The sequence below is a fragment of the Astatotilapia calliptera genome, chromosome 6 (genome assembly GCF_900246225.1).
Source record: "Astatotilapia calliptera chromosome 6, fAstCal1.2, whole genome shotgun sequence".
In the NCBI taxonomy this organism is placed as follows: Eukaryota; Metazoa; Chordata; class Actinopteri; order Cichliformes; family Cichlidae; genus Astatotilapia; species Astatotilapia calliptera.
In genome coordinates this window covers 13,683,864-13,708,648 of record NC_039307.1, presented here as the reverse complement: position 1 = coordinate 13,708,648, position 24,785 = coordinate 13,683,864, and the positions used below count along the sequence as shown (strand labels likewise).

Below are 24,785 nucleotides of genomic sequence, written 5' to 3'. Positions count from 1 at the left end.
TATGCCTGTTGACTTAAAACCTGTAAGGACTGGGATGTATTGACAGCTGGTTTGTGTGCTTGTCCGTGTAAGTGTGCCTGAGTTTTATCCCAGAGTCTATAGCTGTAACTATAATTAGCTCTTGTGTTTTGGTTGCCTTGGTAACGCCACAAAGTCCTTGTGACTGTGGCTGTGTGTGAATGTGTGAGCGGATTTGCCTTAACAAGTGCGCTGTGGCATTTTCCCCTTATTGTTCAGCAGCGTGCTTACATATACATGTGGCATGAGGGACTAAGCCAAGCAAGCCTGTAATGCACAGAGGGCTGCTCTCGGGGTAGCACGTGATGCTCATGTTAACAACAGCAGAAAGATGAAACTGGATTGATTAATTAAGGAAATGTTTTTTCTGGGAGTTGTTTGAGCAATTTCAGCAATTGGAGTAGATACAGAGTGAATTCACATCAGTAATATTTGTAGCAGTTTATTTGCACTTTCACAACCTTCCAAGGTTATTGGGAGTAGTGCCAGTTAAACTCTGGTGTCACTTTACTCAAATAAAGCACCTGAAAGGATCTGGTCCTCATCCAAGAGAGCCACAGTGCATTCATTAAGAAAAAAACTCTTATCCAATCTGACATGCAGGGTTTTGTAGGTGTCTCGAGACTAGTATTAAAGCATGCTAGCAGTTTCTTAGGCTTGGAAAAATGAGCACAATACAAAAAAAAGGCAAACTGCACAGAGCCTCTGCTATGTTCCTTCCTGGGATTAACACGGACATAATATTAACGACAGAGTACAGGCGAGACAAGTCAGTGTGTTTAGTTTAAGTTACAGTAACTGGAGTCAGATTTGTTTTGACGTTCCCTTCTGATGCCAGGACGACCGGTTGCCAGATTACTCTCCTATAATTTTGCTACTTGTGGGAATGGAAACTGTTTATAAATGCTGGTTTGCACTAACACACCAGTGTGACTGGAGACTGAACCATGTACAGAATGTTTTATGTGAGCACAAAATTATATCCATCGATAGATTTGGACATAATTTGGAATGGTGTAGTTGTTAACACTCATTCTCTCACCTGGTCACATTGCTGGTTTAAAGTGGTTAGGTCAGATGGAAAGTGCACAATTAAAAATGGAGACGGAAGTCCTGACTGGCCTTTCACAGCTAAAAGATCTTATTGTGTGGTAGATTTGGCATGGCATCAAACAGATATGAAGCATTATGAACTCTTCCATTACAGTTGAGTTAATATTTTGAGGTGGTGAGAATTAAAATACCAAAATCTTCTACATTTGCACTGAAAATAAATCTGAAGTACAGGTAGTTAATGTGGTTTATAAATAAATAAAGCATTGGTAGAAAGTACATTAATGAAAGGCAATTTCTTTTCCCTTTCTCTTTTTGAAAACAATGTCTTTGATGACCGAGGAGTAAGTGAACATGGGTGGCGAGAAATCCACCTCGGCTTACTTGCTATGCCGTCATGCTGCATTGGGAATCATTAACGTGTGTAGAATTACACCACCATGGACAGTAATGCTATCTGAACCATCATTATGCAATAGCCCAGCATGCCACTCACAAGTACACTGAATCAGTAATGCGCGGGTCACGTGAGGTGCCATATGCATTAATGCATGATGAAAGTATGAGGCATGGAGATGGTAGGGGGTGGAATATAGCAATATAAATGGGGGGGTGGGGGTGGTGGTGGGGGGGGGGGGGGGGGGGGGTTATTGTTATAGCAATATCACATTAAACAGATAAGAGGTGACGTTAAAGTCAGGAGAGAAGTTGGTAAAAGTGTTTTCACATGGCTGTATCCGCACTATATGGAAGCAGGGTTTATCGTTTCCTAAATCCTATTCTGTGGTAAAATGCCAAAAGCTGTGTGCTAAATGTCTAAAAGTCTTAAATACTTAAGTCTTAAAGAATTAAATGTTACCATTAATAGTTTTGTTTCATCCTGTTTTAATCACACCCTGCTAAATCTGTCATAAGCTCATCAGCAAAGTCAGTGTGTAAAATGAATAATAAATATTGAGCAACATTTGAGAGTCATCAGTGTTGAGCAGTCTGTTGGCATGAATGAGGCAGTGAATGTGAATCTTTACTCTTGAAAAGGATTTGAATGCAGCAGTTTGTTTCCAAAGACATGGACTGTCTGTTTTTCATTAGATTTGACCTGAAAGCCTCCTTCAGCCAGTGCAGTGGTCTCTTAAGTAAATCTGTCTCTCCAGTGTAATTTGTCTGCTTATTGTAGAAACGGAAGACCGGGATTTTTATTTGATGGGCATACTTTGATTTGATTTTTGGTGAACAAACATCGGCAACAGAAATAAGATTTGTAGCAAAGTTTCACTGCGTTACTCTCCCTGCACTGGTGGATAATGCAGTGCAGCACAGTTTGTGAACTAGTGTAAACTTTCAGGATGTTACAAAGCAACTGGAAAGATCAGTTTCATGATGAATGAGAGTGACACAGATGAGAAACAGTTCACAGAAGCTTTACACAATTTTCTTCTTTCAGAATAAACCCTTTCATTCACTCATTTATACAGCAGCCACTACAGTTGGATGATGTGTCAGAAATTTCAGTTGCAATCAATCCCAACTAAAAAGCTTATCGTCTGATCATGAATACATTTTACTCGATCTTATTTGTAGCAGATGGCTTGGGTGTTTTCGATGGATCCGAATAGCAATTTCATGCAATTAGGCTGTTCGATATAACGATATATATCGGATGACGATATAAAAACGTCTATTGTTTCATTTTACGCTATCGTTTATTTCGTGGTGTCGCAAAATAAACTGTTTACGGCAATATTTTTTTCATCGTTCTGATGGTCACTGTAGTGGCTATATTAATTTCTTAAAGTTCTCTCTTTCTCTTATATGTAATATAACCACACTACTGACGGACAAGCGCCTGTTTTTATGCGTTGTCGTTAGCAACAACGACGGTAACACCTTCGCATGTCCGCTTGTTTATGTTCCACATAAACTTTTCACAATAAAGCTCAAGATCCTGTTGAGACTTTTCAAAATAAACTGAATCACGTGAAAGAGCAAATTGTTTACGGATGAGAAGTAAAAAAGCCGCCAGGTGCTAAAAATAAACCTTAGACTCAAACGTTAGAACAGGCTTTTCCCTGCAGCACAAATAAAAAGGCGGCCGTTACAACTTATGTCTAAAAATGTATGTGCAACCTCTGTATGGCAAGCTGCTTGCAACTGGTTGCCAAATGCTAAAGAAATTCTTTGCAATCATTGGGCAACCACCAAATTTAGTGGGAAGGAGGTTGCTGTGCTATTTTTGCTCTGTGACTAACCCACAAGTGGAAAGAAACAATATCCATAAAGACCTATTCTTACCTTTAAAGGGATAAATGCCTTTGCTAAAGTGCCAATAAATTTCCTGATTTCATTCATAGAAATCAATAAGCTCATCCTGGCAAAGGACTGTTATTTAGATTTTATTCGCTGTCAGATTTTCAGAGCATCTCATTCAGACTTAATCAGACATTTAACAGCTTAATTAATCTAATCAGCTGTTAGTTGAGATGTTATCAGCTTAATAGTCATTTTTTGTTTTCCTTTCTTAAGCTAGAGAAACTGGCTCTAATGTTAAGACTTCTTTTTTTTACATATACTTAACAGTTTTTTAACAGGGTTAAGATTACTTTTTTTAAGTCTTAGAGATGGAGGTAAATATGGAGAAAAATTGTGAGATGAAGAATAGAGGAAGACGAAGGAAAAGGAAAGTGGAGGAGGCTGAAATTGATTGTCTTTAGTCCCCAATGATGAAGTAAAACCTCAACAAGCAAGGTTAAAAATAGTACAGTGAGTGGCCCTGCTGATATCACACACACACACACACACACACACACACACACACACACACACACACACACACACACACACACACACACACACACACACACACCCCAGTGGGGATTCCCATCAAAGCTGCTATCTGCCATCCTGACCTTTTCATTTAAGTTATGTTTGTTCACTCTCTCAATCCACCATTCATATTTACAACCTCCCCGTGCAATACAAACCATTCACCTGCACTCCTACACCCAGCCACTACATTCATAAACACTAACGGATTCAGACACAAAAGCAATCACACACAGGCTTCTTGCTATTCTTTTATTCATACCCTGCCTATATGCCGGAGGCCTGTGATTTACTGTTTTCCACAGCGGACTTGTTCTTTGAAAATACAGTTGAGTTGCTTTTATATTAGTTCCCTCAACATGTAGTAAACTGCAATGACAATGCTTAAATAAAGAGAAAGCAAAGTGGCAAATTATCTTAAATGAGCACACAGCCCACTCTGCAATGTATAGCCAAGGAAATGGGAGAGAACAGTGAAGCCCCAGGGGATTCTTTGTTGCTTCAAGTTGATAATTCATTTTGAAAAATTTAACGTTTCAGCCATCGCCATCACTTTAGGGCTATTATAGAAACTGTGTGTGTGTGTGTGTGTGTGTGTGTGTGTGTTTATGTGTCTATATCTAGGCTCAGTTTTACACATTGTTTCTACTCTGCATGATTTCTGTTAGAACAGTTATTCGAGGCCCAGCATAGGATATTAAAAAAATCACTCAATTGAACTGTGACTCATGCAAAGACGCTAGTCCAAGAACACAAGTATGAAGTTGAAAATAAACATAATATGGGCCCTTTTGGACATCTGCAAATGCTCGAAATATAATGCTTATTTCGTAAGCTGTTGAACTTCTCGTCTTGTCTGGCAGTAAAAATATTACTTCACAGTGACTTTAATTTACATACACACATTTTGCACTCCAAAGGAAAAAGTCTCTCTTTAAAGAAGTTCTATTGCACTTGGGGAAATAATAAAATATACATGTTATCTTTCTTGGAGATAGATGTTATGATTAACACCACTGTCAGCAATGAAGGATTGTCATTAGTATGATGTTTCTGGATTTACAGGTGCTGATTGGCAGAAATGATTCCCTTTGAAAAGTGCCCAGCTGGCAGATTTTCTCTGCTTACTGTCTTTACATTTTAATTTCAGTTTCAGTTTTATCTATATAACGCCAAATCACATCAACAGTCGCCTTACGGCACTTAATATTTTAAGGTAAAGACCCTACAATAATACAGACAGACCCCAACAATCAGACGAGTATGCACTTTGGCAACAGCCAGAAGGAAATACTCTCTTTTAACAGGAAGAAACCTCCAGCAGAACCAGGTAGAACAAGGCTATATCAGTATGCGATGACACTTTCACTCTCAGCTTCTTTCTGTCTTGGGTGCTTGCACTCACACTCTGTCTAACTCTATTTATGTTTGTTGTATCGCTTCAAAATCTGCTTTGGATTGTTACGGTAACAATATTACAGTCACAATTCACTTATTATTTTTCACTTGTCGTTACTAATTCTAAGGTGCACTCAGTGAGACTTAGTGCATAGAGGGTTGAAACACCAGCGGTAAGTTGTAAATCAGAAGTAAATCTCAGGTAAAACTATGGCATTTTACAAGGTTAATTACATAAAGATAATTATATGTAAGAAGTATTGTTATAAGTGGAAAAAAGACATTACAAGCAGGTAACCCTCTAAACCTTTGTTCTGCAGTGAGCTGTCACTTTGTAGCTTTGTCTAGCTGCTGTCGTCAGTCTGCAGTAGTACCTCTTTGGCTACTGTGTGCAATGTCTCTGAGCAGTGAAGAGGAAGTACTTTCACACATGCATACATTTATGTGTTTTTGCAGCTCATACATTACGTTTAGCTCTTTTAGTCTGGAGAGTAAAAATAAACATGTCAAGATGAACTATTATTCTCCATGTTCAGGAAGTTCTCACAACTCCAAGAACTCTTGACCATCTGCACAGTGACAGTGTGAAGAGCAAAGCACCGATTTGTGAAAATGAAAAACAGATTCAGAGTTTCACTGACATGGAAGTGAATCGAATTAGATTATAGGGCAGTGGTGAAAAGACATATTAGTGGAGTGAATGAAGTGACAGAAGACCGATGATATGATTATAGTAAGTTATAGAGATAGACTATATAAACTATACAGTGGGGCAAAAAAGTATTTAGTCAGCCACCGATTGTGCAAGTTCCCCCACTTAAAATGATGACAGAGGTCAGTAATTTGCACCAGAGGTACACTTCAACTGTGAGAGACAGAATGTGAAAAAAAAATCCATGAATTCACATGGTAGGATTTGTAAAGAATTTATTCGTAAATTAAGGTGGAAAATAAGTATTTGGTCACCTCAAACAAGGAAAATCTCTGGCTCTCACAGACCTGTAACGTCTTCTGTAAGAAGCTTTTCTGTCCCCCACTCGTTACCTGTATGAATGGCACCTGTTTGAACTCATCATCTGTATAAAAGACACCTGTCCACAGCCTCAAACAGTCAGACTCCAAACTCCGCCATGGCCAAGACCAAAGAGCTTTCGAAGGACACCAGGAAAAGTATTGTAGACCTGCACCAGACTGGGAAGAGTGAATCTACAATAGGCAAGCAGCTTGGTGTGAAAAAATCAACTGTCATCAGAAAATGGAAGACATACAAGACCACTGATAATCTCCCTCGATCTGGGGCTCCACGCAAGATCTCATCCCGTGGGGTCAAAATGATCATGAGAACGGTGAGCAAAGATCCCAGAACCACACGGGGGGACCTGGTGAATGACCTGCAGAGAGCTGGGACCAAAGTAACAAAGGTCACCATCAGTAACACACTACAACGGCAGGGAATCAAATCCCGCAGTGCCAGACGTGTTCCGCTGCTGAAGCCAGTGCATGTCCAGGCCCGTCTGAAGTTTGCCAGAGAGCACATGGATGATACAGCAGAGGATTGGGAGAATGTCATGTGGTCAGATGAAACCAAAGTAGAACTTTTTGGTATAAACTCAACTCGTCGTGTTTGGAGGAAGACGAATACTGAGTTGCATCCCAAGAACACCATACCTACTGTGAAGCATGGGGGTGGAAACATCATGCTATGGGGCTGTTTTTCTGCCAAGGGGACAGGACGACTGATCCGTGTTAAGGACAGAATGAATGGGGCCATGTATCGTGAGATTTTGAGCCAAAACCTCCTTCCATCAGTGAGAACTTTGAAGATGAAACGAGGCTGGGTCTTCCAACATGACAATGATCCAAAACACACCGCCCGGGCAACAAAGGAGTGGCTCCGTAAGAAGCATTTGAAAGTCCTGGAGTGGCCTAGCCAGTCTCCAGACCTCAACCCCATAGAAAATCTGTGGCCGGAGTTGAAAGTCCGTGTTGCTCGGCGACAGCCCCAAAACATCACTGCTATCGAGAAGATCTGCATGGAGGAATGGGCCAAAATACCAGCTACTGTGTGTGCAAACCTGGTAAAGACCTATAGTAAACGTTTGACCTCTGTTATTGCCAACAAAGGTTATGTTACAAAGTATTGAGTTGTATTTTTGTTATTGACCAAATACTTATTTTCCACCCTGATTTACGAATAAATTCTTTACAAATCCTACCATGTGGATTCATGGATTTTTTTTCACATTCTGTCTCTCACAGTTGAAGTGTACCTCTGGTGCAAATTACTGACCTCTGTCATCATTTTAAGTGGGGGAACTTGCACAATCGGTGGCTGACTAAATACTTTTTTGCCCCACTGTATATAGTTTTAGTTTTAGCTTATAGTTACTGACAAGCTCAGATGACACCAAGGGTGTCCTGGTCAGCACCTCATCTACTCCCACACAGGCTTCATGCCCCCTAAAATTGGATTCGATGCCCTCTCATGGCAACTGTCCGTGACGTCGTTAGAATCACAGCTTTTTGTTCTTGTCCAAGAAATGCGTTTGTAGTTGGAATAATGATAAAATACTGCACATTTCAAGAAGTTAGATGCTTTCTAATGTAATTTCTACAACATAATATCATTTCTTAAATTGTTTATAGAGAACAAATGCCTTTAGGGTAGGGAAGCATTTGTATACATTCTCCTAATATATTTAACCCTAAAAATTTGTATTTCGCCAGAAGTGCTGTACTGGTTAAAGCCAAGTTCAGTGTTGAAGCCAATCCACATTTTTTTTTTGCTATTCTCATGGTATAAAGTCCTCTGGCGCTGTTGGTAATCTTACTTACGAGTGGTATATGTATATCAGGAGCTGTAAATACACTGCTTTATTTAAAACTGTGGGATGGATTGCTTCTGAACTTGAGATATTTATGGTTAAAACAACATCAATCTTAGTAACTCTGATGAATCGTGTAGATTCTACAAAGCTCTTTTGCAAGACTCTGGATATATACAATTGAGAATTTGATTTGGTTGATAATCATCCATCTTACCACTTGTCCAATGGGGAGGGATCTAGAGCGCTTTGCACAGTTCGTAAGTCTGTCACACGGCTAACACAGAGAGGCAGACACATTTACACCTACAACCAATTTGGACTCACCAATTAAGCTAACATAAACTTGTTGTGAGGTGACAGTGTCTCCCAGCAAAAGCACAGGTTTGAAACAGAGCTAAGGGTTTGTTTACATCCTCTCAAGTTTCGGGGGGGATTTACAGTCCCTATGTTGGCCAGAAAGGACAAGGAGGGAGGATCCATTGAATCAAGAACAGTTTTCCTTATCTGCATCCTCTTCCTCCATCGTGATTTATGCTTCTCCTCAGTTCCCCCCTCTCTCTCCACATGAGATGAGGCTTTTTCCTGCCTTTTTTGAAGAATCTGTTATTGAGACTCTGATTAAATATCTCAACAGAGTTGAAAGCCGTGCAAAGGGGTAAGGTCCTCCTTTTTTTCTTATTATTTTTTGGCTTATTGCCTTTATTGCACAGTAAGTGAAGATAGACAGGATAGAGAGGAGTCGGTCGGACTTCAATCTGCAGCCCTTTGCTGCGTGTCGCCCCATCTCCCTTCCTGCTTTCCTGCCATGCAGCATGTGGTGGTCTCCTTACCCACTGAGCTAAACCGGCACCCAGTGTAACCTTTAACATCAATTGAGTCTACTTACTTTTGTCATTCTAATCTGTTATTGGCTAAGACACAAAACATTATGCTCCAAAGAGTTGGCCAATCAGCAACCACAATACAATATTGACATTGTGTTGCTCCAGTGATAATCTTCAATTCTCTACCCCAGTATTTACAGGAGTGCGATTAACGTGCAGTAAAGGGATAGAGTACCGTATTATGACATGCAAATTGCAAGCTAATATTAAATGTATTTTATTTAGGCCAGTTCAGAATAGTCAGTAATTACATTTTTGCAATTAAGAATGACAGACATCTCTGTGGGACCGAAAACAGCACAGAAGAAGTTTATTTTGATGTTTTGCTGATGTCTTCTGGTCTTAGAACAGGCACAGACAACGGCCAACCTTTTTCTGGTATAAATCACCCGTAGACAGAATGACTGATAACGCATTTAATTTAGAATTTCTGCTAATAATTTTAAGTAATATACACTCTCGCTTAACTTACTAGGTTCTGCTGTTTTATCATCCCTTTTATCACGACATTCGACATTTTTGTTATGTTACCCACAGGCAGGTCACAGATATAAATTTGCAGTGTTGCTAAATATCTCTATCGTATTTTTATATTGATATTTAGCAACATGCACTGTCCTGATTAACCCCCCCCCCCCCCCCCCCCGAATCAAATCACCAAGAAAATAAATCTCCTATGCATGTGGTAATGCTTTGTAAGGGTGAATTTTTAACTAAAACCTAAAAAAGTAGTTCCTAAGTTTTGCCTTAACCCAACCGAACAGTGAGTCGAGTACACTTAAATATAGTAAACACAGCGAAAATATTTTGCCCTAATCTGCCAAAATATGACGTTCCTACCACACATACACACACAGATACAGACACACAGTCAAATGAACAGCAGTGTTCAAAGCAGTGACCTTAGAGACTGCAGTGCACTATTTTCATGTGACAGGAAAATAGTGCAGTTCATGGCACACTACCATGACCTTCACCCTGCCCATCTCGAGATTCGACTCAACTTTCCTTAATATATTGAACTTTTTTCTGTCCAGCTGTAATATTATCTAGGAAATCCAGCATTTGAATTAGGGACATTTTAATGTGGAAATATCAGCCAAAATATCCGGCATCTCTTTAATGCTTCAGGCTCTGTTTCTGGAAAAAACAATTATCTAAAAATACTAGTCGACAACATTTCCTGGTCCTGCACTTTCCATGACTCTTCATTTTCTTTATTGTGTCAGAGCCATCATCTAAGCCACAGCAAAAGCAGCCATCTAACTGTCTCTGGCATTGGATTTGTGTGTATAAATGTTACAGTGCATCATGTGGGTGCTAAGGCCTGTCTGCTTAGGTGATGATATGATGAATAATAATAGGTTGGGTGATTAATCATACTGTCTGCAGCAAGACGTGCATCCTGTTCCTTTGCCTCAGCTGGACAGCACTTTATCCCACATTAGCGGGAACTTGGAGCTGACAGGTATCAGGTTAAGTCACAGGTGGACACCTCAGCTCAGTTTGTTTTACTTAAAGGTCAAGGCAGTAGCCTTCGAAAGCAATGCACAACAACTGAAACATTTTTAAATAATTACTTTTTAAATGCTAATGATAATTCAGGAGGGTTTAATGGAATTGGCATTTGTTCCGTTCTTCCTGTTTTCTATAGTTTAATATTCCATCTGTGCACTTCAGCCAATGTGAAAAATGTCAACATTTTCACATAGATGGATGTTGCGCCTTGTTTATGGCATTAAATTGATTGTGACTCATTCTGTTTTGACTGATGACTGAGGTTGTCAGGCAAACAGCGTATAGTCTGAAAACGAAATAAGAACACCGCTGTTCTAACTTCGGCACACATCGAGAACATTTACCAACTGCCTCCAAATAACAGGAAACTTCGAACTCAAAACAAACGGATTCGAAAATTCATTTCATACTTTTGATCAATTTTGCGAGTTAACCCCTTTGTTAAACCCTTTTTGTAAACAAGTGCAAGTGCAGAAAAAAATGACTTCTTACCAACAAAGACACACAGTACACATTCTCCGTGTGCCCACTTAACAGGGAGCAGAGAAGGTAGGAGAAGCAGAAGCATAGATGGCACTGCAGATGTGTTTGCATCCTTCACATTGATTTCTCATGTTTATAGTGCTCTGCTGGGCAACACTGATAACTTGTCTTTGTGCTTTTCTCTCTTATTCACTCAATTTCTATCTTTACCATCTTTATCTGTGTTGTTCATTTACCCTCTCTCCCTTGGCCTAATACACATACACACACACAAACACTAATTATGCCCCTTGTCTAACCTATTGACTGTCAGGCCTACAGCTAAAGGATAATCTTATCTGGAGAGTGCAGCTCAGAGCAGTGCACACTGCCACCCAGTTGATTAAATGCGCACAGAACAGGGCAAGAAGGGCTGCATGTGTCTGTCGCTCAATGTGAGTTTATTTGTGTATATTTGCCATGATAGGTAATGAAACGGCCCTGTGGGTGTGGCATCAGTATAGGATTGTGGATGTATGTATTTCTATGTGTGTGTACCAGATGTATGTGTCGTCTTAGTGATTTTTCTGTACAATGACATTTTCTCTTACGGGTTAAGAAAACTGGAAAACTAAATTAAACTATTTTGAAGCCCAGAGCAGAATTATCTAAATGTGCTGAATTGCAAAGCTGAAAAACAGAAGGAAGAAAAAAACCTTTTTTTTGTTTATTGTGTAAAAATGGAGCAATGAAATACCGGACAAATGTGAATGACTTCTGTGGATTCCAGCATATTTAAAAAAAATGTTGGGATTATGAGCAATTGAATAGTTGATTTTTGTTTGCACGTACTTTTGAAAATTAGAATCGGGAAAAATAAACGTCTGCAGCTCATGCTTACGAAAAAATTGGAAAACAGCCAAGAAAGCTGCAGCCAGTGCATCACTAATTACGGGACTTACACTAAACTCTTAGTTTTTGTCGAGATCCCAATAGTATTCACAAAGTGAGTAACCCACATTGAAGCCTACATAATCACAGGTCTTTAATATGCAGTCACTATTTTACACGTACACTTCTCCTCACAGGCTCTTTCACCCTGCAGCTAAGAGAAACACACTGAGCGAATCAGCTCACAACCCTACTTTTAAAGTTGCTCGTACAAGTTGTCAGTGTTGTAGTACCTGCCAAGCACAAAATGGTCTCTCAGTTTTGGCTGCCACAGTACTCCCAGAGGGCATTAACGTGGCCCTGTGCAAGTGGAGCACAGTGATTATCAGAGCTTTCAGTGTAGACTGTTACCTCACATTGACATTCAAATTGAGAGGTTTGCTGACAAGGCTGCCGAGGAGCAGCCTTGTTAAACTGCAGGTTAATTATGTGCTCACTGATTCCATACTCATTTAGAAGAGTATTTGGCTAATGTCAGAAGCTCTCTGTGGAAGGTCATTTATTTTACTTGCTCTGGGAAAAAAAAACATCTAAAAGATTTATAGATTTCTAAATGTAACAAAAAGTCGTCTCATTTTAACGAGTGCGACCTTGTGTTATTAATGAGAAGTTTCTCGAGTTATTGTTGTCTCAATCTGATGGGAGTCTGGTGTTTGGAAAGGCTACATATTTCCATCTTACATCTTTCAGCTAATGATAAATCACCGTGTGTCTCATAAGTGAAGGCAAATTTCATTTTCTCTGCAAAACATAATTTGCACTACATCAGATTAACCAGTAATCTGCGCTTGGAAAGCAAAGTATAATTCAAACTAGCGTATTATGTGGTTCAATTGAATAATGGGATTCATCTTAATTACGCAACGATGGTAAAGTGTGCTGTAGATTTAAACTTGTCTCATTTGTCAGGCTCTTTAAGCCAACTCAATAGAGCAAGCTTGATACTGAGCTTGATACTGTAGCGTGTGCCTAGTTTTATTACAGTTAAACGAATCATGGAATAAATGAAATCCTGTCTGGGTAAGTAAACTGCTTGATAATAGCATTTTGTAAGCTTCATCATACAAAATCAGGTTTGCAAAGGTGGACTGAGTATTTATTACATAGTAAGGGATATTGATACTTTAATTACATTATATGTAATGTAATATTAGTATATTAAGTTAATTGTCTTTTTTTTATTTTAAGCACACCTTTAAATGAATTGTCAACTTTATTAATCACATATTTGGAAATTTGATATGTGTGGTATGAATGAATCAGGGTTTATACTGTAACATTATTTTGTGCCAATGATGATGTTGACTGGACATCAAAATCATAATATCAAGCTATTTATTTATTTCTGCTATATCTGCAAGAGCTTTGAAGATACTCGAAATCCAACTGTTGACCTTTTGCTGAACATTTGTTTTCAAAAGGCCAAAGAAAATGACAAACAATTTTCTGTGATGTTTTTGCTACTCTTACACTTAGTCTTTTTTTTTTTTTTTTTAGCACAATTAAAACTAATTCTTAACAGCAACATTAGACTTAACTTTCATGTTAAATTGAATCAGTGGGTCTTTTGTTTAAGTGCTACAGCCTAAGTCTTATCTTTAATTAAAAGCTAAGTTCAAGATCTTTCATCACTGTGTCGTTCTGAGGGTGCAAGCGGAGCCAAAGTACTCAAGACCTCCACGTCTTTGATGAGAGATGTTGTCACACAGGAGGGGGATAATCTCTCAGACAGTTAATAATTCTATATTTTCCCCAATCCATTCTGGTCGGCCTTTATTTATTGCTCTCGTTCATTTCAGTTCCCTCTACTCTGTATGCAGAGGCCTGGAAACAGAGTGACATACACTGCTAATCATACCCCCTCTCTCCTTTTCTGCTGTCTCCCTATCCCTTCCCTGTCCCTTACTTCAATAATCCCTCCCCTTTTTCCCTCTTCTTCTCTTTTATCTTTCTCCCTCATTATCCGATGTCCACTCCCAATCGCGCTCAGCAACAGACGATACAAGGATCAACCATTTTATCAGTATTGCCACTGCAGAAGCATGTCTGAGTCTAGACACTAAGCCGTTAGGACTGGTAGCAGTAGTACTCCTTTTTTGGTTAATGAGGGATTTCTGTTTATGGTGTCTTTAGATATTGCAACTTTGGACAAAGCTTTTGTTATTTCTTTAAGGCAATAGGTTGGCAGAAGAAAAGTGAAGCATAAGTAAGATGGGGGGGAAAGGGAGGAAAAAAAAAGAAGAATGCATATTTGAAATTATGTGATAATCAAGTGATAATAGTATTTTTCTGAGGGTGAGCTCAGACATGCTGAATGCAAATTAGCGCTAGATGTTTTAGGGCTAAATGACTCCTCATATTTTATAATTAAGAACTTCATATCAATGACAGTGATTTTATTATTTCACAGCAATGATTCCCCTCTAGATATTTGTGTTATTATTCTTTTACATTAGATGAAAGAACCAGCAAAATAATGTCTGTCACTCCATTCTTTGTAGCTTATGGATGTAAATAAAACTCATAGCAAAGTATTCAATGGCTGTATATACTTCTATATGTCTCCTACTATGTTCAGTGCAGATATCACTACTTTTCAAAAGTTATAATATATCCATTAAGATATAACATAACTTTTGCCCATTTTGTTGACTATTTTTCCTTCATTGGTCACTATATGGAATGCAGTTGCATCGGTGACTTCAGTGCGTCTTGATGGATATGCTGACGTGCTCTACAGGCTTGCTTTTATGGACACTTGAGCTGATGTTGGATTGATTCATGTTAGCAGCCTTTGTATTGTTTGTTTTGGCCTTCATTATAGTGCCATTTTGTGGTCTGTTTACAGGTAGTTGAATGAGTTAGTTGTGTTGCTTTGTGGTGCAAACACAACTAACTTTCCAGTAACGTCGATCAAGTTCAAGGGACAAAGTCTCCGCTATCTGCTATGCCAGACATTTGGTTTTCGTGTCGATGGTACGTTATTCAATTTCAATTCAATTCAGTTTTATTTATATAGTGCCAAATCACAACAACAGTTACCTTGAGGCCCGTAACCCTTGTGGTGTCCTCGGATCAAAGATGGTCCCTAGGTGAATGGCAAACAAGCATATGGGAATCCTGAGGACACTGTAAGGTAATAACCCTACAATAATACAGTGAAACCCAACAATCAGACAACCACCATTTGAGTGAGCACTTTTGCAACAGTGGGAAGGAAAAACTCCCTTTTAACAGGACGAAATATGCTACAACTGGTTGGGTTGAGTGGAGGGAGAAGGGACAAAAGACATTAATTAATAATGATTCATAATTAAGTGGTATCATTTGTTGACTATCCGTTTTTGTGATGTAGTGTTCATACGACATTCAGGAAACTTCAAGGGGACATTTGTAAATAGCACATGCGGGCACTTCTTCAGGTAGTGATTTTTTATTGGCAGATTTCCAATATTGGTCGATCATGTTCATTTAATTGTAGAATGCTAAATAATTGAGATTAAATTAGATTATTTGCCTTACATGGAAATTTAGGGATGATTATGCAGTTTGCACATACAGGCACTCAAGCAAGATGCCGTAGTTGGCTCATCTCACGTCCGTAAGAATGTAGTCATCTTAGTTTGTGAGTTTGGGTTTCAGTGAACTAGCCCAGGACCTCGTAATTGGGGGCGATGATGACAACACACTCTAGTTTATTATTATTGATTAATGAGCAACAACAAACCAGAGTGCCTTGTTATCAGAAAAATCAAATAAAGGCAAGGCAAGCACTGGCCAGCTGTGTCATAAAGCTAAATGATTGATCACGCTGTGAAGATTTCCAGAAAAGGGAAAGAATGAGTGTAACTCAACAGAACAGCTTTCACAGAAGTGATTACTCCAAAGGGAGAAAATAGCAGGTTACTGAACTAATCAGTACAAGACTTTTTTATTCTGTTTTTGTTGTTGTTGCTGTTCAAACCTTTCGGTGTACTGGGTAGCCTCTTTTTGGCTTCTTCGTGATTGAGGATATTAATGGTGGGGTGTTTTTTTAATATTTTAAAATCATCACACTGACCCACAAAAGAGGGCAAGATGACGTATGCTAGTCCTTGATATTTTTAAAGGCCACTACAACTCATCAATGTCAAAATGAATGGACGAGGACACGTCTTGTCTAAATGAATAGTGAATTAAGATGATGTCACACTTGTGTTCAAAGCTTTTATTTCAAGGTGACAGTACCTCACTTGCATTTACTTTAATTTGTCATTACTCACAAAACTCCAGATATCTTTGTGACGCTCCCCTTACTTTGTCCTCTGCCACTGCAGTGTCTTTCAGTTGACACTACTCACCTCACTGGTTTTTGTGTGGCGCACAGGAAAGCAATGGAGTGCATATGCATTATTTACAGTAGCTCTTAGCTTATCAGGCTGGATCTCTTCCACAGCCCAGAGCTGTTTTTAGAAGCTTTTGAGACTTCATTGAAGAGGTGAGCTTTTATTAATAAAGCAGGCCATGACTCAGATTAGGAGAGACAAAACTGATATGATGCAAAAATAACATGCATTTTGCCCTGGATGTTACTGTAATGGCTTCTTGACAGTGATGTAAGAACTTAATGTAATTAATAACTTTAGATGATTCAGCTTTGGGTATATGCTGTAATAATAAGTTAACACAAACCTTTTTATTTTTGTAAAAAGTATTCTATAGCCCAAAAACTCATATAGTGTCCATTGTCACTGCTGATCTCATGGACCTTCCATCTAGTCAGCTGTTTTCTCATTGCTTAACCAATTCAGGGTTGCTGGAGTCTTTCCCAGATGTCATAGAGTAAGATCCAGGGTACAGCCTGGACAGGTAGCTAGTCTATCACGGTGTATACACATGGTCCATGACAGATTTATTGTCTGTGATTGAGCTATCTGAAAGTCAACATATTACAAGCAGAGTAAATGAAACCATTGACTCGTTTAAGTGTTATAACCAAGGAAATAAATGCCTAAGTACTGTTTACATAAGATTGAATAGGCCTGCCCTTGCATAACACTTGAAGGTTGGCTATGCATTTCAGGACTTCAGAGGTTGTGCAGTACAGAGCACTACACTGTACACGGGTTATTTCAGGACTAAGCCTGATGTCAAAATGTCCTGAAGGTATGCTGTGAGTGCAGAAAATGTCCTATGCCTGATGAATTTCATAATCTTGCAACATGACAGCCCTGTGCTAGACTGAACTCACTGAACTTCATTGAACTTCACTGAACTTTTTAGTGGGTTCTGCACTGCTGCTGCTAAAGTGGGCTTAGCAGCAGTGGTGCTTTTTAGACGTAAGTGGCTGTTAAAATGGCTACGTGTTGTGATTATTATCAGCTTAGTTTTTGTTTGTTTCATTACATTACACTCACTATATGTATACTGTTGTCAGTTGAAAGCAACTTTGGCTATTTGATGGACATCGTGCAGCTGTTAGTGCTGAGCTGCATGAACAGTTAGAATCATATATTTCCAGAGCTAAAAAGAGATTTAATATTGGCTGTAACTTTCAGTAGGTAACCAGAAACCCAACTCCAAATGAGCGACGGTGACTCGGGAGGTAAGAGCAGATAGCCTACTAATCAGAATGTTGGAATGTTGGCGGTTCAATCCCACCAACCTCAACATATCTGCTGTTCTTCAGCAAGTGTTGAACCAGTTTTTTATGACTTAAAAATGTCATAAAATGCAATCCTGTGTTAATGTGTATGAAAAGGACTTGTAGTGTAAAAGAGTTCTGAGTGGTCAGCAAGACTAGAAATGTGCTATCTAAATGCCAGTCCATTTAACACTAATTACGTGAGCTGTATCTGAGGCATTGACCATAGTATGTTATGTAATGAATTAAATGTCACATGGTGTTTGGTTCACTGCTTGGCCTGTCTCTCCTCATGGCTCACTGAAATTCAAAAACTGTGCAGTACCAGTACTTTGAAAATTGAAAGTGAATTGAAATGTGAAATGTGGTATTATTGTAAATTGAGATGTTGGAGAGGAAGGTTTTTTTTTGTGAAACTATGATTTATACACAATTATTACTGTTTTGGCTTTAATGTGAGAGCAACGCAGTACAAGGCATTTTTTTTCTTACTGTTTATCAGTGCTGCAGTAGTAGTGGTTGGAATACTTTTTTAAACTTAGCTTCATCTCGTTTCAAGTTTTTATGAGGAATCTTAAACTGTAGTCTAGGTTAGAGTGTTTAACCAAAACCATCCGTCTGAGCCAGTGTGTGTTATGTTGAATACAGAGGTTTGGGTTTTTTGTTTTTTGTTTTTTTGCTAAAATAAAATTCACTTCATTTTGGCTTTTATTTGACCAGTGGAAGGAGGGAGAATGCCCGTACGTCTTAATTTTTCACTGTAGCCTGCTTCTGCTTCCAGATCTCCACTCTGCTAGTGTTGTGCTTAGACAACTATCTTTATGGTTAGTGGGTATGTGTGCATGGTGTGTGTGTGTTCACGGATGTAATGTACGTGCATGCATGCATGTTTCTGTCTGTGTGAAACAACGAATACATATCATTGCCCAGAGCAGTGTGTGGGCCAAACAGCCACAAAGGATTTGAGTCATTGTGTTACTTTCACAGTGAAACTAGTCCACCACAGAGGATGCAGAGCCAAGGTGATGCAGCTGTGCCTGTGACCTTTAATGCATAGATTGCATGGGGGGGAAAAGTGATATAGCTAAGGAATGTAAGCACGGCAAACACATTATGTCAGGTTTCATTCAACAAAAGCACTCTATTTAATTGTTGCTTTGGTGTCATAACAGAAAATGTATGTAAAATAGGCTTATTGTGTGCCTTACCTATGTGCCTACATGTTTTGCGTATATTTATGTGGCTTTCTGCCCCTGTTGACGACATCATGTATCATGATCTTAGACAGAGTCTTCTTTTCATTAAATCGATAGCATTACATGAGGGTTTCAAGTGTTTAAAATTCAAAAGGGAGGATTTTTTCTTTCCTCGTGGCCCATGCTTAATCAGAACTAATCAAAAGCTATACTAATTCATCATCTGTGTCCTACTCTGTGTATGTGTCCTGCTCTGGTGGGAGTGTCTATTTTTCAAATGATTACACTCTTGTCCCTGAGGCTCTGTTGGCCACTGAAAGCTCTGTTAAGCATAACAATCACCATCACCTCTCCTCAGCAGGACACTTAGACTTATTAGTTTCAGGGAATTAACATGTTTGTAAAGCGATAATAACACGGTGTTGTATTTTATGTTTTCACCAGACTATTAGTTAATTGGGCTAATTAAGTCAGAAATATACACTCACACTAACATAATATGTTGTATGTATATTATTTGACCCCCATGCAGCTACTTTGAGGTATTGTGTGCAAGTACATATGTACTGTATTTGACTAAATATGGCGGCCTGGAAATAACAAACTAGAAAATCTTCCGTGTTAAATATTCATCACGCGAGTGATAAAGTTAACTTTCTAAAAACCACACACGCAAAGCCTCCATGATGAAATCTCTGCTTTAACCGTTTCATGTCGTTTTATTTTATGCCTGTTTATTAAAAAAACAGAAAGAAAGAAAATTTAGAGGCCTGCTGGGAGTTTGTTTGGGCGACTATCTGAGCACCTCTCATTTTCCCTCGACAGGACATCACAGCTTAGCTAACAGCTGAGGCTGGAAAAGGTCAGCTGAATCCACAGAAATATGGTTAATTTGATTTACCAGGGCAAACTTTCCTGGTTTTTGAATCTTTTGTGAAGCTAGTATCTCTTAGTGAAGAGCTCAGACTGTTTATGCCTCACCTTTATGTTTCCTTATTCATTTAATTATAATCACTCTAGAATTTACAGTTGTCTGTATCCTCTGTATCTCTTTGATTTGCCATCCTTTGATCCTCTTCAGTCTTTCTCTCACACTCAGCTCTTGACCTCCTCTTTAAAAATCAGTCTTTCTCCTTTTTTGTCTTTTTACACAGAACAATGCTTTGGATTTATGCATAGCTACACTTATTTGGTTAATTGAAAACGTTCCAGTGTGCTGCAGAGACATGTTCTATAGCAGCGGTCCCCAACCCCCGGGTCTCGGACCGGTACCGGTCCGTGAGTCGTTTGGTACCGGGTCGCGAGAGTTGAGGCTCAGGTGTGAAATGTATAGTTTTCAGGGTTTTTATCGGTTTTCAGCGTTATTTTGTTATCGTTTACTCGGTTTTCCTTGGTCTTTTCACGCGTGTTATGAATAAATTTTCTTTTTTTCGGTACTGGTACTAGTTTTATTTTGTTGTATTTATCCGTGACACATTAAAGGCCGGTCCATGAAAATATTGTCGGGCATAAACCGGTCCGCGGTGCAAAAATGGTTGGAGACCGCTGTTCTATAGAACAGAAGTTCCTTTGCCATACAACAGCAATTTTTACCTTTGTACAGAGATCCATTATTGCAGAAGAAGCATCTGAGACTTCATTTTGTTTTCTATGTTTGCTTTCAGTGAAATCAGGAGTAACATTAAATGCAGTAAATACACAATGATTGTTGACTGCAAGATAAGCAGGTGGAATTCATTGTTGCATAAACATATAATTTTTACTTCGTGATTGACTAAAGTGTCTCTTCAGTCACAGTTTAATTACTCTTTTATAATTTTAGCTTTGTAGAAATTCTTGACGTCATCTTACTAGAACACAGTCCCTGTCTGGTTGTTTGCCCAGAAAGTCCCACATGAGCAGGAGTTGAGCAACCCAAATTGGTACGTAGCTACATCTTAGGCCCTGAAGGTTCTTATCTAGATCAGATATTAGGATGTCCTCATGTTGCCTATCAGCCACCTGGCAACGGACTGAAATCACAGACCACACAATACTATAGCATGTGCTATTAATTAGTTATAAAATTAAAAATTCAAATGTTAAGGCTAATGGATTAAGAGAATGTATTTATCTGCTTCATCTTGTAACATTTCTCTGAGGTGATCTACAGTGCTAAACTCCACAGGAAAAAAAATACCATGCACGTATTACTGAGGTAACTTGTGCATCAAAAGGTGTAGAAGTGTATAAGCCAAGTTTGCTTTTAGCATGGGTGCTTTGATGCCCTGCTGAGTTCCCTTTGATTCTATTTCTCTTAAGCTCTACATATGTAATCGCTGACTAAAAGGAAGGTGACCATAACTGCTTTTGGCATATGCTTCTCTGTGGCTGCAGTGATAACAGCAAATTAGACTGAGTCAAGGGTGCAGTTAGTGAAGCACAGTTCGAGGCTCTTTTTTAGGTGTCATTAGTGAATCACAAACTGTGGATTTTTTTTCTTGTACTTTTTGTTAGTGTTATTAGATTCTGGTAATGGTGTTATGACATTATCAACTGGATATTTGCTTTTAGAAATAAAAAATAAAGTACGACTGGCGCACCTTTTCATTTGTAATTTAACTGTGGATGAACTTTTTCGGTGAAATCTTTTGTTATCAGTGTTTCTTTCTGATTCTGTCACAGTTTTGGTTGCTTCGGAGTGTGAACTCACCCTGTCTGTGCGTTTTGTCTTTTAGTACCGGATTGGGCAGCTGTACATGATCAGTAAACACAGCCATGAGCAGAGCGATCGAGGGGAAGGGGTGGAGGTTGTCCAGAACGAACCGTATGAAGACCCGGCACATGGCCAAGGACAGTACACAGAGAAACGAGTCTACCTCAACAGGTCAGTGGAATATTCTCCTGCTAGTTGAATGCCCGACATGTGATTAATTAGTAGTGTGTGGGCTACTTTTATATGCTGGCCACCATTAATCTAATCTAATTTTCATTTGGTCTCCAACCAGTTCCTGAACATTTCTGTTTGCTGTCTTTCTCTGGCAGAATCTTCTTGCCCACAGAACATATTTTGTTTGTTTGTTTCAGAAATGGAACGAACAAATTCAATCCCTATGGTTGAATATTTACAGAAAAGACTACTCAGTGAATGCAATGAATCAAAATGAATCAAAAACTTCCCACACTGACTGGCAGAACTAAACTCTGTAGAAGTTTACCAGAAAGCCAAATGCTTGTGGGATTGTTGTTTTAAAGGCTATTCTCGCCACCTGGGACCTAATTCCCTGTTCCTAAATGCAGTCAATCCAAAAAAAAGCAATGCAGGGGTTAAAATCGTGATATAGTTTAACAAGAAATACTTCAAATTGCCTAAACACCGCTTGCAGTGTTTCCTGGTGATGAACTATTTGCTTATATTTACAGCATTTCTTCCCGATGACACGAGTGCTTGCAGGATGTGGTAATTTCAGGTAATTCGGTAAAAAATGATTAGACCTAAAATTGTTCTTGTTTGTCTGAGGCAAAGATGTACAATCTAATCACAATGGCCTCTGCATCGAGAAGCATCGAGAAGCATCAAGTCCATTCATTGTATCTTTGGTTGTTTAATGACAAGACTGGCAGTATTGTTGTTAATTTTTTTATTTTAATGAATGATTAATTACTTATTTGTTATAATGAATTGTCATTTAAATATATATAATTATTATTACGAATTAAAATGAAAGTTAGCAAGAAATACATTATTAAAAAATGAAAAGGTGGAAATTTTTTTGCGGAAAAAAATATGACAGAGCCTAAACGAGGTCAAGAGAGAGAAAATGGAAGAAGGCAGAGATGCTGTAGGCCATTTGTCTGAGCACAAATACCCGTGTCAGCATTCGCTATGCCAGGGAACTAATTATGTTGAGTCAGCACACCTCTGCTCTGCAGAGGAAATGAAGAAGGCAAAGGCAGCATACAGAGATCGTCTGGATCTCCATTCAGATATTTTCAGTCGGTTTGCTTTGTATTGAACTAGAAATTTATATAGATAAATTGAGTATTTTGAGCAACAGTGTTCAGGAAGACACTTGCTTGGAGCTTTGTTTAAACAGAAATGAAAGGCAACAGTTGCTTTGTACAAAAAAAAAGACCTTAGGCTATAATCTTCATTCACACTGTAAGGTGGAGCAGTTCTGTGAAATTTTTGTGAAATTTTGCCAATATCTAAGGAGCGATATTTACTCATTTCAGAGCAGTTCATTCATGCGCACCAACAAAATTGTCATTCAGGCAAGGAGAAAAAAGAGGGACAGAATTGTATTCTAAACACTTAAACTCTCAGCTTTGATGGATGTTTGCATTTGCAGTTAGATGGAGATCTAGAAAACACTAACCTTTCCACAGCAGCTGACATTTTGATGGAGTGAAATGTATGAGTGCGTAAATGTGTGTCTGTGTTTGGCAGAATTCAAAAGCTCCACATATTGATGATGAACATCCCTGTGGTTTAATTCGAAACCCTCACTTCTCAATGGAAATAACAGCTGCGTTCCTCTGTCAACCACTCAAGCTGCCTTTTATATCTCTGTCTTACAATATTTGTAGTGAAAAAATGATCAAGGAATTCTTACTAGATGGTGCATAATCATGGAAAACAACTGATGTGCTTTCACATGAAGTGAAATGGCATTCTTAATTTATTGCCTTAAAACAAACAAACACACAAACCTGGGTAATATCAGCAGAACCCAACAGTGTAAACATGTAAATAAATAAGTAAACAAAACCATTGTTGGGGAAGTCTGTTTGTGTTTTGGTTTGGCTCTACTACCAAATGCAATAAAATTCCCTTCAGGCGTTCTTGAGATATCAAATTGACCAGAAGACATAAAAAAAACTAATCCACAAGTAATATTGTTATATTTTAATGATGTTCTTTGTATAAACGTGGTAAGCGTGGCAAGAAGAAACTGCATGGATGGAAGTTAGGCTTGTATAGAATCAACAACATAACTTTACTATAGTTAACTACTGTTCTGTTTACCTTAACTGGTCATCCATCTGGAGCTGCAACAAGTAAACATTAACTTTAAGTCACCAGCAGGGAATCAAGCTGCCAATCTGTCACACTTTAACCGCCTCATTAGCCCTCACAATCTGCTTCACACAGTACTTTACTATTTGGCCTGATCTCATCTCATGAATACTGTTTTCCTTGTTTATTATCATTATTATTATTGTTATTACTATTACTATTGTTAAAGTTGATTGATTATGAACAATTGTTACCATTCCTCAGATGCGTTCAGATAAACCGGGATGCTTTTTTAAAAAAATAAATAAAATAAAGCAGCCATCCATTACGCTCGCACGTTTGGCAACATGGGCTGGCAAAGATCTTTACAAGAAGAAGAAGGAGGGAATAGGAGAACTCAACAGATGGAGGTGTAGGAGGGGTGTCAGTCTCTTTGTTGGAAGAGAGAGAGAATATCTGGCAGCATTCACAAATTTTTATTCACAGCAGTCACGTATTTCACGGAGTGCCATTTTTGTCCTGTTTTGGAGAGTATGTCAGTCAAAGTATGTGGCGGCTTTCCAAAGTACATAATCGAAGAAAAGTGAATGTCAAGCACAGACATGCATTAATAAGTCTCCCGAATACACATATTGGTAGAGTACTGAAACGGTGACCTCATGCTGGATGATACCGAGATTAAAAGTTTCAACAAAGTGCTTTCAGGCTCAGAAAACTCATATGTCTGCCGCTACAACTGATAAATAGTGCGATATTTAATAAATTTTTGAGAGTTTATATGACTATTTTGTTTGTGGGATAAGTATGACACTACCTTGACATAATTTAACCTGCATTAGAAGCATCCTGCTGATTCCTTGTGAAAAAGGGGGGAAAGCCAGAAGTAGCTTTATTAACTCAGATTAATACATTAGTGAAACAAAGCTGTGAGATGTTTCAAGTCGGAATAAGTTATCCGTCAGTGTCGAGGATTTGAATTGTTGAAATGTCATGAAATAAAATTATTATGTTGTAAAATTATGTTGCTGCACA

General features: G+C 38.7%; 1 protein-coding gene across 4 annotated transcripts in view; it reads left to right on the top strand.

Moving 5' to 3' along the window:
• Positions 1-24,785, top strand: part of LOC113023937 (cytoplasmic phosphatidylinositol transfer protein 1) — a 76,307-nt gene that overhangs the window by 36,155 nt on the left and 15,367 nt on the right. For 3 of the 4 annotated variants that reach the window (XM_026170420.1, XM_026170423.1, XM_026170422.1), the window contains exon 2: positions 21,472-21,620. In XM_026170420.1, the coding sequence (XP_026026205.1) occupies positions 21,472-21,620 (149 nt within the window). Of the gene's footprint in view, positions 1-14,575; positions 14,912-21,471; positions 21,621-24,785 lie in introns of those variants that run through there. The other variant, XM_026170421.1, reaches the window with a different exon arrangement.